The 19,227-nt window shown below is 40.6% G+C and overlaps 1 protein-coding gene across 2 annotated transcripts in view; it reads right to left on the bottom strand.

Annotated features, from left to right (window-relative positions):
* The window catches only part of PDLIM4 (PDZ and LIM domain 4), a 598,403-nt gene that overhangs the window by 316,764 nt on the left and 262,412 nt on the right, over nt 1–19,227 (bottom strand). For both annotated transcript variants that reach the window (XM_085618051.1, XM_085618050.1), the window contains exon 3: nt 15,445–15,523. In XM_085618051.1, the coding sequence (XP_085474177.1) occupies nt 15,445–15,523 (79 nt within the window). The remainder of the gene's footprint in view (nt 1–15,444; nt 15,524–19,227) is intronic.

The following is a 19,227-nucleotide window of genomic DNA, read 5'->3' as shown; positions in this document are numbered from 1 at the left end:
TCTGTATGTGTTGGGTGAGTCTGAATGTGTTGGGTGAGTCTGAATGTGTTTGGTGAGTCTGAATGTGTTGGGTGAGTCTGTATGTGTTGGGTGAGTCTGTATGTGTTGGGTGAGTCTGTATGTGTTGGGTGAGTCTGTATGTGTTGGTTGAGTCTGTATGTGTTGGGTGAGTCTGTATGTGTTGGGTGAGTCTGAATGTGTTGGGTGAGTCTGAATGTGCTGGGTGAGTCTGTATGTGTTGGGTGAGTCTGAATGTGTTGGGTGAGTCTGTATGTGTTGGGTGAGTCTGTATGTGTTGGGTGAGTGTATGTGTTGGGTGAGTCTGTATGTGTTGGGTGAGTCTGTATGTGTTGGGTGAGTCTGTATGTGTTGGGTGAGTCTGTATGTGTTGGGTGAGTCTGTATGTGTTGGGTGAGTCTGAATGTGTTTGGTGAGTCTGAATGTGTTGGGTGAGTCTGTATGTGTTGGGTGAGTCTGAATGTGTTGGGTGAGTCTGTATGTGTTGGGTGAGTCTGAATGTGTTGGGTGAGTCTGTATGTGTTGGGTGAGTCTGTATGTGTTGGGTGAGTGTATGTGTTGGGTGAGTCTGTATGTGTTGGGTGAGTCTGTATGTGTTGGGTGAGTCTGTATGTGTTGGGTGAGTCTGAATGTGTTGGGTGAGTCTGAATGTGCTGGGTGTGGCAGGGCTGAGTGTCAATCAGTGATGCTTCGTCACAGAATCGGGTGGGGTCGGCAGTTTCACTGACCCATCCCACTCCGTGAGGAGTTTGGGAGTGGTGCCTTCCTACACTGGCTGACTAGAAGGCAGCAGTTCCAATCCTATGGGGACCTCCGAGGCTTGGGACCTGTGCCTTCCCTCATTGGCTGGCCTAAGGTCAACCAATGAGGGAAGGCAGCAGTCCCAACCCTCCTGGGACCTCCAACAGAGTTGACGGGTAAGAGTGATTAAAAAAGAAATAATATTTGCTGCGTGCATGTTTGAACATTTAGGAATGAGTGTTGTGAATGGATGTGTGTGTGTGAATGTTTGGGTGTGAGTGAGTGTGTATGGGTGAGTGTATGTCCTCTCCGCCTCCCTCCTCCTAAAATTATTAGTGCGCCTCTGGTGCAGGCTAAGCCTAACATCTCCAGCCGTGCCGACTGCCCCATAGGTTGGCATGGCCTTCCTTCAGCCTTTTACGCCATCCCCCTGCTCATATTATATGTTATGTTATGTTAGGGAAGATTTATAAAGCGGTCGGCTACTCAAAAAGAGTGTCCCGGCGACAGGATCTAATGTCTCATGATGAATCCCGGCCTGATGAACGTAGGCATTTAATTCCATGAAAAAGGATCCAGATTTTTCAGAATGAAAACGAGGAACTCAAAAAATTTGCATTAAGAGTAGACAAAAACAAAGCACTGTTAAGTATGCAAAATGTTCTGGCTAACGTACCTGCAGAACCACAAGTAAATACTTAATGCAACTTTCATCAATGTGCACGTGACAGTTCATACACATTAATCAGATCCATATTTGGGCGTGTGCCTTATAGATGTGCTGTCGCCCATATCTAGAGGGAATGAACCAATGAGCTCTACGTAGTAGGGTCAGATGTCAGGGGATACAACAGTGTTTTAGTGCACTCACTATTCTCCGGATGCAGAGTGAATGTCCACTGTACGAATGGATTTTGAATTTCCAAATATGCGATTTCCCAATAGCGATTGCAAATCCGTAGGACTTAATTTTGAGAAATCGCAGGTTACATACACTCCCTTTTGTGATTCCCAAAAAACGATTTCTTCGGATTCGCTATTTTGTATTTTCGTACATATGGGCCTAAGTGTCCATACTTCTAGGCGCACCTTCTATAGAACCTTACTGTTCTAGTTCCACTCATTCTTTTACAAGTACAGCACTGGTGCCACGGTCATCCCTATTCTGATTGTTAGCCATTGTGTCTCTGTTTACTAGTTGTGGTTTATTTTAATCCTCCTAAACCAGAAGTCTTATCCAGCAGTAATCATTGATCATGCTAGATTGTTCGATTGTTAGAGCTGTCGGTCCATATTTGTGCTATAGCGAAAGGAAGGAAAAAAGGAAACAAAGAAACAAGTCTAGCTGGTTCACCAGCCCCTTTGGAACAGAGTATAGGAACAGACTTAAAGTAGGCCTTCAGTTATCTTCCCTCATTCCATGGTGTTCTGGTATTTAGAAGATGGCTTTGGTATAGGTGCTTCCTAATCACTTCTAAAGGGTTCCACATATATGGTACAAATATGAGCCTCGAAAATATCTTCAGAAAATGCTCTCAATGAGCAGCAATCTTAGCTTCCTTCCAAGTTTCTAATTGTCACTAGCATGGCATGTCTATGTAAATCAATGCAAGGATCTCTCTCCGAGAGAGAGCTTGTGCAAATGAACTGATTCTAAAGAGCAATATGTTTATTTAATCTATGTGCACCCTTTCCTTCCTTACTGTTGAACGATAAGTATGAGTATATGACGGGTGCAAGAGAAACCTAATTTTTGTGCTATAGTTATAACTAGAAGTAGCTATCTTTTGAAAGCCATGGTAAGCTGTTTAGGATTTGTAGGGGTTGTAACAAGATATGAAATCATATTATTTATTTGTGTGGAGTGCCTAACAATTGTGCCATTTGGTTTCTGCGCTATGCATACAGAAAACTAAGATGGTGTGCGTACCAGCAGCTTTAGAAAAGACTGGCTCTCGGAGAAGACATCTGTAAATTATTTTGACTTCCTTACTTTTTTTTTTTTTCAACAAAATGACCCTTAAGGGGTTTATTTAATATTTATTTAAATATTTTTTAAAGTGTGCTCCAATGCCTAATGCGCATGTCATGGTTTTATATGCAGTCCGAAATCTAGCTGACCTTACAAGGCCATCTGCTATCGAACGGCTGCCAATTTCTAGAATAGCCCTCCCCTCACAGTGTCTCACATGTGGCTCCAGTCCTCTCACTGCCAATAAGCTATCAGTTTCAGTGATAGGCTATCTCAAGGGCAGAGTGAAAAAGGCCTCGTTTATTGGTACCACATGGTTATACATTAGCTCAAGCGAAAGCCTGACTTGGGAGGAAGGCAGCAGAATGAAAAGGAAGGAACTCATCATCTTTACTGTCAGATCGGACCCACAAATTATAGCATAAAAAACGATAAAACCTAAATAAACTAAAAAAAAAGTAGTTAATCAGGTAAACAAATAATTTTTTTTTTAATCCTAATAAAAAACACATGCTCTAGTTATACATTAGAAGTGTTGCACTTGTCCACTATTTCAGACCTAATCAGCCACACCACATACAGAAATGTAGAAAAAACAAACACTTTGTACAGTTTGGTTTCAGTTCTACAAATGTTTAACTCATTTATCGGGTACGGCAAATGGGACATCCCGTTTAGTTCTGGGTCTACAATAAGCGGCGCAGAAAAACAACGGATGTCCTCCAATTCGCCTGCCAGACCACAAGAAGGACGCAGTTTGGACTTAATGGGAGAGAATGACCAGGAAATGTGAAGTTAGCTAAGGGTACCACAACATATCTGACCCTAACAAATATAGAGACCTTAAAAGAGGTGGATTAATATAATATAAAAACTCCTCACACTTAAATACAATTTTTTGGTGCAAAAATGCTTTTGATAAAGTGCCTAAAGATGGAGAGGATTCCCTTTTCTGCATAAATAATTGTGGATAGCTCATCAACACAGCAGATATGAAGCCAGTAAAATATAGGCCTCTTAGGTGAGCTCTACAATGAACATCAATGTCAGATCTAACCTCAAGAGCAATAGAAGAATGTTCTGGCCCAGGTTCGTTAACATTTTTATAAATGTATTCTCTTGAATCCCTGAATTTTTAACATTAGAACATCCCCATAACTTTGCAACACAAAGAGCAGTCTTGATTGCTTGAGTTTTATACATTTCTATAGCAGGAGAGAACGAGTTCAAAGAAGTACGTTTAGCAAACCAAAGAATGGTCGACAGCCCTATGTTTGATGAGCAGGGACCTTTGTGATTTGTCACACCCATTAACTAGAATCAGATAGCCTAATTCAGAAATAACTGAATTTGCTAACTCTCATCAAGCTATCCGCTCCCAACCTCATCTCTCCCCCCCCCCAAAAAATGTTCTAGGTCTAGTCCCTTTGTGGATATAGAAATGAACAGCAAAGAGTAGAGCCTGAAAATGCTCCCCAGCTTGTGAGGGCACATCAACTAATAAAATTAATTAATTGGGTAGGGCTCAGGGCATAGCCCTGGCAAAAACCTTTATCAAGATTGATTTTGCCTATCAATTCACCCTGCTGGGCACCACCTAACCTAAGCGAAGTTGTCTTCATGAAGATGATTTATTATTTTTAAAAGGTTAGGTGGATCTCCATTTCAGCAATAACTTCCCTCAGCCTTGTTCTGGCGACCAGGACAAATGTGGCTCTGAGATCAATAAAGGCAACATAAAAGTTCCTCTCCGCTGATTCCCACTGTCTTCCACGTAGTTACCAGAAATCTAAAGACCTACTCCACTGTTACAGTTTCCTCTCTAAAGCCGGCTAGATAACGGGTTTGAATATCATATCATTTTCCTTGATCCAGTCGCTTAACTTAAAAAGTACATTTTTGGCACAAATCTTCTGGTTATTATCCAGGACACTCAGGGACATTTTAAGAATTTCGGGGGCCCTAGGCCAAACATAATTTGGGGGAAACCCTGTTCAGAACAGCTTTGAATTCATGCCCTCCTTGGTCAGTTCACTGACAGTGCACAGGCACACTGATCCAAATTCGAAATGTATGTATATCTAATATTCAGGAGTAGTGATGTGTGTTGTCAATATTATAATGCTGCAGCAGCTCACTAATATTGTTCCAAGTAATCTTTATGCCCTCCGATTTCTCATACGTGAGGTCCTGCTTTGATCTAAAAGGAACTTTTTGTCACTGTTGTATGTTGTTGAAAACCAAACATTTCTCTGCAAAATGTCTGTAATAGACTACCATACATCATCCACGTTAAAAATAAATTAATGGTAAGCAATCTGTTTAAGAAATATTCATGGTCATTAGGGCAAGACTCTCTGCAGAATACAGTTTGTTCTATCAGGGGACCTCCTGAAAGGCCACGCCCTGGACTAGGACCCACTTTGCCGATGGCATAAAACACCTTGGAGGACACTAATGGGGTGATAGCTTCCTGGCAAATTTCTACAACTCTTCTTAAAGATTGGTACAATCTCAGCACCGTTTTATGAGGAAGGAATTGAGGTGCCCGCAGATATGGCGTTAGAGATGAGGTTTATATTGGGCACCCAGATTTTGGGCTCTGAGGGGAATAAGTCCAGAGGAACCCTATCCAAACCAGAGGTCTTCTCCTGACTCTAAGTGCCTTTTCAGTGTTTTGCAAAGAGAAGGTGATGGTTTGTCTAATACCACTTTCTCTGGAGGGTAATTCACATTGTGGAAGGAATCTGGAGGAGAGGGCGGGCTTGAACTGCATAAAGTTCTTCACCCAATCATCCGGCTTGATGTGGATTTCTGGTCTCATGACGAATACTACCAGAAGCTCATCAGCACAACAATGGTCTTGGGAGCTTCTAATAATACTTTGGACAATCCCATTTCTCACTCCATTTTCGATTAGTGCTGCGTAGCTTTATAAATTGCCCTGACTTCCAATATTTTAACCCTGTCGCCCTACCTAATAGATGCTAAGATTGCAGTTTTGATGGCTTTACAAATCCGTCAGAACCATTCTTGAAGCCTAGGCACTCTAATAGTGAATTTATATTCTTTCTGAAAGAAAATTTGGGGTTTCCCAAAAAGGTTGCAGTGAGTTTCTAGAACTAAGTTAGATCCTTGAGATGGCATCATTGGATTTGTAGATGGTGTTTCACATGTCAGTCCTGCAGTTGTTACTAATTGTCAAGTCATCACAGCTGTTACAAGCATTACTTGCTCATCCATCAAGGAGTAAACCATGTATGTTCAGAGATATTAGATAGCAGAACACATTTTTCAAAAAATGTGCTGGAAGACTACCTATCTCAGGACAATGCTTGGACAATCCTCCCCTGGATTAAATATATTTAAAAAAGGCTTTACAGATTTAGGTTTTCCAGAGCTCTTCTGTAAACCGGAGATAATAAGTAAAAATGTTGTGGCCCAGGTGAAAGAGGCCTACAAGAAAAGACAGGGAAGTCTTCATCAGGAAGACTTGGATAAACTCTGCTGCAGCACTAACTAGAATCTAATCAAAACATAATTGGGATGAGAGTTTTATTTGTTATCGACTTTTAACATGAATCTTAGGTTTTATCTCATAACGTTTTGATTTAACATACAGAATGTTTAATGGCAATTATTGATATACAAATCTATTTTTTAAGTACTCCAGGGACAAAAAGAACTAAAACATGTATTTGCAAACCCAAATTCTAGAACTTAAACTGCAATTGACTATGATCTATATTTATAGCTCGAATATTATATACGAAAATTGAATTTATTTGTACATCAATGTCCAATTTATGTGCTTTTAGGTTTGGGTATTTGACAGCACAGCTCTTTAAAAAAAACTCAGGCTCACAAATTACAGAGTGAGTTGTGGTGTCACTCCTTTCAACCACTGGCTTTCTTCATCAACCCTCTTTCGGTCATTGTTTTGAGATTTTGTCAATCGTGTCTTGTCTCATCCCAGTGGAGTATTCATCTCTCACCTGATGCTATTGGCTACTTGGGTGTATCCTTCCACCCACACTCCAGTGCTACCTCTCTGTCTGCTCCAGCTGGGGCCCTCCTGTGTATGTCGCTCTGTTCCTCCTGTTTGTTCCCTCCCACCCCAGCCTCCTTCCCCTGTGTTCTCCTTCATCTGCTTCCTTGCATCTCCCTCCTGCCCTGCTATTCTTCTTCCCCAGTGGGCCTAATTCCATTGGCTTCAAACCCCTCGTATCTCCCTCCACCTTTTCTTGCCCTTTAAGCTCTTTGTTCTCTCATTCCATCCTTCCCTCCCAGCAGCTGGTCATATTTTTAATAAAAGTTGGGATGTATTGAAGGCGCCAGTACTGTCAATAATATCCTCTTTGAACTCTTGAGTCAAAAGAAGGACTGGTGGCATGGAAGCATTTATTATAGTCTGCGTTTCATTTCATCTTTGGCTTTGCTATGTTTACACTGCATGCACTGGTCCATTAAACTCAGAGCTACTGTCTTTGCCAATGCTTGTTTATCTTTCTAACCTTGTAAATAGAGTATGACGCCACAGAAAACAAAGCTTCACCGAGGTGCAAATTCATCACTTGAGTCAGATCACAGCTTTGGCCGAGATCTGTGTTGCAGACATTAGGTAATAGTTTCATTCTTAGCACTCCCGTTTCACTGTTCAACAGAAGATTGCAGACTGCACACTCCCAGGTTCACCTTTCCATTGAACTGGGCACTTAATCATGCATTTCCAAACAGGGTGTGCGCTGACATCATTACAGCGGAATGCAGATGTTGGAAGGGCATTTCCAGCGAAGAATATCTATTTTCAGAGATTGAAGCAACACTTTTATGATCAAAGAATTTGTGAAAACGTGTTATGGTTTTCTGAAAGGATTCAGCCGTATCTTTTTTAATGCATAATTACGCAATGGATATACAACAGGCCATGTTAAAATGTTAAAGTTGTATATCACTAGATGGAAAGAAAAATCTTCGGAATACAGTGACTTTTCTGTAAGTCCGACCTGTGGACATCTTGGCTTTTTTGCCTGTTGTCCAGTCATGTCCAGTTAATGTTTACAGATATGCTTTTCAATGTTATAAATTTTATTTCTAGAAATGTAACTCTGTCAGAGGAGGCATTGTTAGACATGTATTTTATGCATGATAAATAATGAAATGCAAATGTAGTGAATGGAACCACTAGCAAATGTGAAGCTGCTGTGACTGAGGTGCAGAAACTGGGGAGGTCCTGCTGTGTTGACTGGTGCGTGGGAGAAGGAGTTTGTGAACCCATCATTTAGTAATATTATGGGATTTTCAAGACTACCAGGAGATATCATTTGATAGAAATCACGTTATGGGCTCTGCTTATTATAGGAACAAATCTTGGATAAGGCGGATTGGCACACAGACAAGCTTTGCAGTCCTGGGATTTTGACTTTTCCTCTTGGAAATAATATAAATGCCACCACTCATGCCCCAGATCTACACCAGGTTTCATATGGGTCACCTCCTGCTGGAGGGAAACCTGGGATTGACCGACAGAAGGGCCTGCAATGCAAAATTGCTTAATGTAATCATTTTACTATGTCTACAGTTTCATAGGCATAGTAAAAAGACTGCTACCTGCTATACACCATTTAGTAGAAGGCAGCGTTTTAATTATGGCTCAAAGACTTTAGTAGAACACGCATTTGCAATACAATAGGTTTTGCATTTGCGAGAGTTTAAGCTATTGGAATTGTAAATGATAATGCCTTTTATTTATCTGTTTTGATAATCAACACATAAATAAAAAAGCATTGCCATTAAAGAAAATAGTGCTTACAGACTAAATAAGACATACCTCGTAACAGAAGTAAAATGGCCAGTCATCACGAGAGGTTACAAATGAACACAAGGCGGTACTAAGGAGGGACTAACAAGCCTTTTAACGAACTGGAAGCCAGCATGTATAAAGGACAATGACACAAGCCAATGAAAAATATGGGCGCAGAGTGGGTGGAGCTTCAAGTCCATACTCGAATACAGCACGCCTCGCAGAGCAGCGCATGCGCTGCCCAGGCTCGACCTAGAAATTACTAAAGTTTGCAATATTGCTCATATCAGATTGTGGCTGTTTTACTATTGCTTCCGTTTTGTTGCAGGCAATACAACATACTGCAGTGACTGAGGGGGCCTTCGGTCCACCACAGAGCATTATAGTGTTAAAAAATGTCTCATTGCCATATCGGAAGGACAACTTGAAGTGCAATATAGAAATGTTTTTTATGAATGTTATTATTGTTATTTTCTTCCAGTGTGATCTTCACCTAACAATTAGAAAGGACTTTTATAGATCAAATCCAGCTTTGCACTAGGATAAGTAATTGTTTTTTGGGGGGTAATCGGTTAAGATCTATACAGAGCAAGAAATGAAACTGTAATATTGATATACCAACATTGATCCGTGTTTATATTTTTTGGGGGGGCGTTTTAAATACCAGAGTTATTCTGCAGGACAAATGAAAAATTATCCTGGTCTTAGCTTACTGGCCATGAATAAAATAATGGGTCCTTGGGGGAAGAGGAAATACTATCATCAGAACTCATAAACACATAGAGAAAGGCATGGTGGCCCGTCAAGGCATGCTCTAACCTGGGCTGTGGAAGTAATGTTAAGGGAAGGATGGGGGGGGGGGGGGCAAGCTCTCTCACTTTAAGACATACAAAGTTGGGAGGAAACAAAAAAACGAACAGAATTTCAAAGGATTTCAGTGTGGGCCTAAATACTTTCCATCTACTTGGCCTGATTCAGTTGGGCATGTTCCCCGGAACTCTGCTGAATGTACAGATGCTCACATTCGGTAGAACATCGTCACTGTGGAGCAACTAATGGCCATTAGACATCTACATGGAGAGATTTTTCCATAAGACAGTAAGTATACATTACAACATTGTATCTGCAGGAAGCACAGGCAATTTTAGTAGTTGCTGTAATTATGTGTACCCTAAAACACCTAAGGGCCTTATTTAGAGTTTGGCAGACAGTGTACTTTGTCACAAATGAGGCAGAGTACCATTGCCTATTCTATTCAGAGTGGGATGAACTGCCGTCTCTCAGCCAGCGGTGCCGCCTTCTGGCAAAGCTGGCCAAAACTGCAGACCAGCATCCAAACAGATGTTAGGCCATTGGTCAAAGTACCTCAGACTGTCTGCCATTTGAGGGTGGATGGACTGATGCACTTTTGCCTGTTTGTGACCAACAGAGAAAGCCTGTTGATCACAAACAGGAAAGCAAAAAAATGATCCCTGCCTGGTGAAGACTTCTAAATCTGAAGCAGGGTCTTCTGCATGGGTACCAGAGGACATTCCTCTGCATGTCCTGGAAGCCAGGTTGCCAAACTCTAAATAAAATGACACATTTCATCGATGCATTCCTTCGGAAGGTATTCTAAGGGAATCTGGATGATCTCATCTGGATATTCAGAAATTGTTCATCTGGATATTTTAAAATGTATGCCAGTCCCGTTACAAAATAAGGCTACTTTGACCCCGCCCAGGTCAACAAATACCACTCAAACAATGCTGATATTAGTAAAAATGCTAGAATTATCAACAGTAATTTAGATACAAGCCAGCCTTGAAGACTGATAATGTAATTGACCCAAATCAGTCAAGTTTCACCCTGATTATTCTACTAAAACAGCATTCCTTCTGGTTTGCCATGATTCGCTTGGAGGGTTCTTCATTTATTTAATCCTCCTGGGCATCTCAATCGTGTTCATTTTGCTTTATCTTCCCGCAGTAATGTTTGAATGTATACTGCACGAACATACCCAGAAGCATTACAGTGCTTTAAAATAAAGGGACAAATTACCTTAGTAAGTGCCATGGTAGAAAGTAATAACAAAGTAACATTATGATAAACGTGGAGTAATTCAAAACAGCACCATAAAAAATTAATAAACATACATTGTGGAGAAAAAAGCCTATTAAAACTGACTATATATATTTCCACCGACTGGGTACTAGAGACTTCAGCATGTAAATGAACCTAAGAGACGGACTATGACAGCTTGTACCAATAGTAGGAGACTTCCATGAAGCAAAGCAAGAAGTATCTTCAGGAGCATCCTGTGAGAACAAAAGAGAAAGAAGGAGAGGAAGGTAGGGGATGTCACTGACAAAGGAAACTGACACAAGATTGAGATGGAGGGACAAAAGAAGTGTGAGTTTCAAAGATCAAAGGAAACAGTCAACTGAGTCTGAATAGAGCTTCTCTGGAAAATAAAGTTTAGGTTATTATTTTAATAAAGCTGGGGCTTAGTGGTTCATTCTGCTAGCGGAAATTAGTCACACATTCTAGTCCCACTGCCTGGGAAATATTGGACTAATGTGCACTCTTTTCAGAAACATGGTGTTTCTAGGAGACACATTTCTGCACTGAGTGAAGAGAACGCTGGAATCCTAACAGCCTCATCGTGGTACATAAGTAAAACAAGCATTTACAATGCAATAGGTCTCGCATTTACGCGAGTTTGAGCTATTGACATTGCAAATGACAATGCCTTTTATATTTGTTGCGAGTTTAATCTGTTGGCATTTACAATGCCAACAGATTAAACTCAAATAAATGTGAGACCTATTGCATTGCAAATGCTTGTTTTTCTTGTGATGCTTCTTGTCTTGTAATGATTTCATTGAAGCGACTTACGCAAAAGTGGGAATAGGTCTTCGATCTGGAGTATTTTTGTGAATTTCGGTCTTCTTCGGTTCAGGACATGAAGAGCTTCATTAGTCTTTCCTTCATTGCTTTTGAAAACTTGCCTTGACGGTTGGAACAAGAGTTGTGACAGGACCCAAGTCCTTATGTGGGTCTGTCTTAGACATTTGCCTGTCACCGGTGTGACAAGGCTTTAAAGCTGATTTATTTCAGATGGAAGTATACTATGGGTCCAATCACATCACCAGGATGCCGTTTTTGGCGTTGTAACGGGCCCATATTTAGTTAGACGCCTGGGGATAGTCACAGGTAAGGAAACTGCAGTCAGGTATTCAATAGATTTTCCATGACTATATGTTGTGCTTATGTGAGTCTTAACATATAAAAATGATATCTTTATAAGAATATTATCGTGCGATGTTGTATATAGTTTTATGTGTTACCGTTCACGAGGGGAAGAAAAGTTATGTTCTCATATATGCAAGGCCTTAAATTGCACACATGTAATGTAATTGGGCTTTAGATTGCAGAACAGGTTAGAGAGAATGGTAGTTGTGGTCAGTGAGGAGGCAGGTGCTCTCTGTCTTTAATAAACACCACTCATGTGAAGAAACCTGGCATGACTGTTCTTTTCAGAAAAGGGCAAGGTGCAGAGAGGCTCAAGGGAAGGGAGCTGGTGGGCTGGACCAAGGACCTGTATGAAAATAGGTAAGCAGACAGCAAGGGGCCCAGTGCTTAATTTTCAAAATAATAAGTGCCAGGGTACTCAACAGGAGGCGACTGCAGCTTGCACCCCCCGTTGCCCCTGTTATCGCTGCCAATGGCAGTACCAAAACAACTACTAACCGCCTCTCTCGCCTGAAAGTGCGTAAGTGCAGATTATTCCAGGTCCCCAGAGGTAAAGGAATAGCTGGGGAGACAGGTATTAGTAATTTTTTTTAAAGTACACTGTATTAATAAAAAACTATTGTTCTGCTCATCTCAAAATTAGATGAGCAGTGCCACCATGTGGCAGACTGTCATAAGTGCGATGTCGACAATTAAGCGGCAGTGTCGAGCACTGGAAACAATTAAGTGCGGGTGCCAAGCACCAGAAACCACCGGCTAAAATTAAGCACTGAGGGGACCACACAAAAACCTTATACAATATTCAGCTTTTCATAAAGTGCATGCTAAAACCAAACTGCAAACTCTCTTGTCCTTAGACTTTGTTCATTACAGTTCTGTAGAGCGCAAAAAGGGATTTTATAGTGTCAAGACAGAAGTTGTGTCAACTGTGTAACCTTGGTACAGAAGAGGGAGTGCATGGGTTTGTTTTAAACTGAAAACTTGTATGGACACAAAAAGCACAGAAATTAGAATAGGAAGCCAGTAGTCACAAACAACGTTTGAAAACCCTATCATCATTTCAAAATATTTGAAGCAAACTTTGAAAAATAATTTCAAGAGGTGAGTCAAAAAACATTATTGGAAATCAAGCAAGTAGGATATGTATAAAAGTGTCCTATATGGAAAGAAGCATTGGCAAAGCCATTAGCTTTCCCCTATGTGAGATCGATCGGCTTTATCAATGCTTGTATTACTATTGTTTTGAAGTATTCTGGGAATACAGATTTTCGGATTATGCGCGTAGGCGCTTTTCTATGACTTATGCATGTTTTGAGATGAGGGGTGGGTAAATCAACAGAGAGCCGGTGGCGGATAAAAGCCCACCTCTGACCCTGTAGTTTGCAAAGGGAGGGGGGCTCAAATTTCGTTATGCCACTGCAGGGAGCAGGATGAGGTGGTGTTTTAAAAGCAGGGGGGCTTGTTAAAAACCATGGCGGCAAGCTAGTGGGTTAACACAACGAATGCATGTCTAAGGTAGAGCTGCTGACCCTGGAACTGGATTCAACTCTCGGCGTTGGCTCGATATGCCGTGATCCTGGGCAAATCACTTAATCTCCCCAGTGTAATCGAAAAAAAAGGGGAAAAAGTTAAAGTGTCAGTGTAATGTACATGGTGCTCATGTAAAGCACTCCAATGCCTTCGGGTACACGAGTGAGGGTGCAGGACATGGCTGAAGCAGGGGGGTGGGTAAAACAACAGAGCAGGGAGAAGGACGTGGTGGGTCAAAAGCAGCTGGGGTGTTGTCTGTAAACAACAAGCTCTCGGCATTGCACAGTTTGTAAAACCCCTGTGGTTGAAGACACCAGGCACGCCCCCTCAGATAACATCAACAAGACATGCGCTGCTGACGAGAGAGGAAAGTCAGATGGCGCCTCTGCTCATAAGCGCGCGCCTGCGCGCATAACCGCAAGCTCTAGGTCACAAGCAAAAGCGTGTGGTACCATTTTCTGAAGCCCACTTACTAAAAGTCTCGCCAGAGCAGCACATGCGCAGGCTCAGGCGAGACCTAAAAAGGAGAGTTTAAGGAGTAACTTTGTGCGTGAGAAAAATGGTCTTGTTTAAAGATCTACCTTCAATGGGGAGCTACTGAAGCTTAGGTAGTATAAGTAAAATGTGATCTATTCTTCTGCTTCAATTGACAAATCGAGACGCTGCCTTCAAACTTGGGCGAGTGGTACTAGTCAGTTTTAGACAGCACCAGTAATTGGAAAAGGATTTTGAATTTTTGTGATGGGTTGAGCTGATGGATTCACAACAAAAGTCGCAATTGGAGTTGTATGCTTTTGACCATAGAATTGATTAAAGGTTGAGATTAAGACTTTTGTCTAGAACAATATAAATTAATATACTGAATATAATAAAGAGGACCAGAAGCAGGACTTTCACAGGCTTGTAATGTGACCTTCCTCACCAAAGCTAGTCAGTGAGTAAAATTTGAAGAACATGTCTACAAATGCGTGCATTGCTTTTAGGGTTCCCAAAGAAGTTTAACCAATCAGTCATTAACTTAAATGCCTAGAGTAGTTTGCTCACTTCACTATTTATTTTCTTGATGCATTTCTAGACATTATAAAACTGCAAATATCTCACAAATATTGCACCTTAAACTAGGTCAATAATCATAACGCATATATTGAATCTTGTATGGCCCACAGATTCCTTTCATTGAATCGATATAAAACTGAATCAATGTCAGTCAAAAAAATTAAGTGCCAATATTCAATAAACAAATTGAAATCGGAACCTCAAAATCATCTTCAAAAGCCCCTTCTGTTGCATAAGTGACTAGACTGTGTATTAAATTATTTCCCATGCTAGTCCTAGAGAAAATGTCACTTGCCATCCCATTCAAAGCAAAAGTATAGTAAATGTCAAAACGATTTGCTGCCATATGGATTATAGTAAGACTATAAAACTCTTCACCAGAAAGTCAATGGTTGTCGTCAAAGAAAAGAAATCATGCCACTAGGTTAACGACCCGAGAACTTGTTATGCAATCTGTCTGTTAAATTACAAACCAAGTTCAAGATTGATTTGATTTGTGTTGATTTACGCAAAAATAGAAATTAAATAATAAATTATATTAAGGCACTGTTTTGCTGTAGATTACCCATCTTTCATTGGATTTTAAAATGAGGTATAGGATGCCTTTTTAGTTTAATAAGATTCTGTCCATTCTGTGTAAGACATTGAAAGATTTTAAATACTGTCTGTAAAAAGTGCTGAACCCACGCTATCCAGGAGGAAGCCAATAAACAGCCTTCTCTGCTCATAAAATACAGCCTCCTGCAGAATTCTACAACAGTCCTATTTTCTCAATAGCTGAGCCTACCTTCTACACATGTCTCTCCCTGTGAGGGAATCTAAATGGCTCGCAACTGTTAAGAGTAAAGATCTCACAGTACAAAGATGGTATATTATGTCCTGCCTGAGGTAATCAGTTTAATGTACTATAAATAATGCAGCGGATTGCACACAGTATGATGTGATCAAAGTGAGAATCAGCCGAGTATCAGCTGAGATGAATAACACTGTGGTGCATACTGTACAAAATAACTGAATAAACTAGTTAGCTATACGCAATAACAGTTCCCTGTATAGACACAGCACAAAACGTTATTTCATCAAGACATACTTCTGAATCAATGCTGTATTTGCGAGACTGCATCCTTCGGTCTTCTGTGGGGTCTGGAGTCCATGTTTTGCCATCACCCCTAAAATGAAAAAGTCAATAGACAAGTGAGTTCATCATAGATAGTCTCAATCCATTAATTTAACATTACACTGATATCCCATTGAGGAAAGTTGGATAATTCTAAACTTGTGAGTAGCTATTATGATTATTATGATCAAAATATCAGTACAATTTAATCAGCCTGTAAACAATTTTCAAGTCAAATATGTATGTACGTTTACTATTAACACTTTTGAGCACACTTTGGTACCAACATTATTATCCAAACAATACACCAGTAGATTACTCTCTAAACTATTTCATATATTGTCATGTTCAGATTGCATCTGATATATCTAACTTTAAATGGATATAAGAACAGAAAGTAAATAGTGTCCACTTAAAATCTGAAAGATAATCTCATTTTAGATATGTCAAAAAGAGGCACACTGTATATGAAATTCTAGCTGTCAAAGACACATTTTTCTTATTCATACAAGTAATTTTAAAAACATGCAAAATAATAGTGATATACAAAAAGTCATTACAATTACTACTTATATCAATTTATATTCATAAAAATATGTAATAAATTAATAAGATTCATTCAATCTATAACTTCATTACTCCTAGTCCATCTACATTTTTTAATAAAACATATACAGTTGGTGCATGTCCTTTGTTATCACTGAGAAGCATAACGCTGCTTGATTTAGGTTTTAGTTGTCCCCATTGTACAGCAAGGACAGTCTATGACGCTCAGCTGAATTACAGCATGGATCCAGTGGTTTACAACACGGCCAAATACGTTGGATACTTGGCTTAGTCTGAAACACATTGTTATTGCATGTTAAGGCGTAAGGCCTAAGCCATTATTTCTTCTAACACTGACTGGAGATCCACAACTCTAAAACACCCAGAAAGGCTGCTCACTGATAGATATGGTAACTTGGGTTCTCATCTGATGTAATGTTGAGGATGAGTCTTTGGGTCAATTTCCTTGAGAACCCAGTTGCCCATTAGCAGTCATAATAGGGATAGTAAATTAATGAAGAGTGATTATTCCTTCCTGTCCGACACCTCTCCTGCCGTAAACTGATTCTTTCACCCCTTCATACCTGGGCCCTAAATATTAACCATAATCACAATTAAACCTGGGGCTCCGCACATGCTCATTTTGGCCCATAGTTCACCCAACTGACTTGACTTGAAGCAACAGAGAAGCCCACATTGAATAAAACAGTGGGATATCACCAGGAGAAAAGACATGAGCGGGCCCACTGCGTTGTGCATACTGAACATTTCTGTATGACGTTCAGGGTGCGTCTTAGGCGTTAAGTAATATTCTGCAACCCACTCCACCAGATATGTTCTCATAACCTGGGTGAGCAGCTTTGCACATTAGCACAACATGAGAATTATCCAAACAATTGCACATTGCTGGCCATCACCCTTTCCGCAGAGAGGAACTAGGTTTGCAAGAAGGCCAGGTCTGGTACCTTGTGATATTAGATGCAGGAAGTAGAACCATCAGTGACGTTCACCATCCTTCATGGACTTTCCTTAGGTCATTTGATTAATGATCAATTACCACTGCCAGCAGCACATGCATTATATAGGTCCAGGCCGATCGTACAGACCTTTTGTACTGGTCAAAAGACAAGGCAAATATATGTGAACTGTTTTTCTACTTCACCAAAATGGAATGGAGCCCACATCGATATTACAGAAATAATTTGTAATATGGATGCATGTTGCAGAACACATGCAACACATTTTTGTTTTTAAATAATTTGACACTTCTAATTGAAATTTTAACAGATCCTGACCATTTTTAAAAAAGGAGCACATTTGTTTGCTCTATTTTTTTGTATTGATAGGAAAAAAAGGGAATAGACAGGTGTTTCTATAAAACTAGCCTCATCTGTCACAGAACCTTAATTTACATTAAGTGGTGTTTGCTCTGTTTCCTAGTATGCAGGCACCAAAACTGGTGTAGAATTGGGGTATCTTGATTTCCTTTCATTTTGCGAAAATGTGCATTATTACGACTCAAGAGTCAAAAAGAAATACAGCATCCCGAGTGCCCCCTGTATCCCACCCGATATATGATGAATTATTTAGTTGACATTTTCCAGGATTTACCAGTTTTAAATCAAATGTTTAGAAAACGACCTCACAATGTTCATGGAACTGACGGCAGAACTCAAGTGCAGGGGGATTTCTGTATACCGAGCACCTCCTTGTATTGGATTTTCACAATACAGAAATGCATTTTCCCCATGATTCTTACCATCCTGCCCATTTTCACTGTTATTCTTTTTTTCTTGACATAATCCTTCTATCTGTCCTTCCCTGTGGTATGCGAACAGTGATGTAGCATTCATGGCCATACTGAAGTGTACTTGCTAAGTGCTCCTTAATCCTTCAGCACTTTCCTTTCTTATCTGATAAACACTATCTCACCAGCATGTCACTGTAATTGTTCCTCAACAGATGTGTGCTGTCCCAGAAATCGCTCAAATCTGTTACCCCAGGCAAGACCACGCGTAATTATTATGCAGTGCTTCAAATATTTTTCTCAGGCTGTTTGGAATGCTAAATTGTGTAAATGCTTAAAATACTTTCCGCATGTCGCAGCTGCGGATCAAATGGTTTTCCAGCATTAGTATCTGTCACTCAGTGTCAGTCATCTCTGTAGTAACCCAACAGCAAAGGACGTAGCTTGTGAGGGGGGGGGGGGGGGGGTGCTTGGGGTGCTACAACCCCCTAATAAATGTATTTTGTTCTGATTAATAGTTGCGTTCAGGCACGGCCAGACTGGGAACAGAAACCAGCCCTGGCAACTCCGCTTGACTGTCCCCATGGGGCGTGGGGATGCTGCTCAGAAGCGCCGTCCCTTGGGAGGGTACTAGTGTCAAGTACCACTGCCGCTTCTGCTACAAAACTGGCCCCCATGGGTCAAAAAACGGCCCTCATCCGTCCGGCCCACCGGGAAAATGCCCGGTGCCAGCTACAGCCAGTCCAGCCCTGGTGCAGGTGCTTTCAGTAGGGTATGGTGAGGTGTCTGTCGGATTTCAACTGGGATATCTGAATGCACACCCTGACAAAAACATACTAGCTCTCTTGCATCTCTGTTATAAAAGTCCACATAAATGTTGGTTATTTTACTAAATATTGTTTTTCTCTCAGTACTCCTACTAACCCGAGTTCCCCTTAAACCCCTTTCATGCGCCCTGCTTGCCAAATGATGTATTTTAACATTATATGCAAAAGTGATTGTTGGGAAATCTGAAATTCATCTCCCATCCCCAATCTTACTGACCAAGCCACGCCCCTGCCGACAGCCCGTGCCCTGTGTTGGAGGCGAGTTATTACAAACACTGTGTGATGCACTACTTACTAACATGACCAATAACAGGCCTATTGGCTCTAAAAGGAAGCGTTACATACAAGAGAAGCAGGGTCCCTAAAATCTCTGCATCAAACACCTTCCTTTCATTCAGCGGTGTACAGCTGCACTCATGTATGCAATCAATCAATAATACATGTTATTTCACGTGTCGGACACACAAAAAACTGCAAATAGATGGCATAAAAGCGTGTACATTAAAACATTGAGTTATGATAACCTATTGCGGATTTTAAAAATGAGCCCACATCAAAACCGACTATTCACCTGAAAGTATAATATAAAATTGCAATTTTGTACTTTCCCAATTGAGTTAATAAAAAACATGCATA

The sequence above is a fragment of the Triturus cristatus genome, chromosome 7, assembly GCF_964204655.1.
Source record: "Triturus cristatus chromosome 7, aTriCri1.1, whole genome shotgun sequence".
Taxonomy (NCBI): Eukaryota; Metazoa; Chordata; class Amphibia; order Caudata; family Salamandridae; genus Triturus; species Triturus cristatus.
The sequence above is the reverse complement of the archived record's forward strand: the minus strand, read 5'-3'. Positions and strand labels throughout refer to the sequence as shown.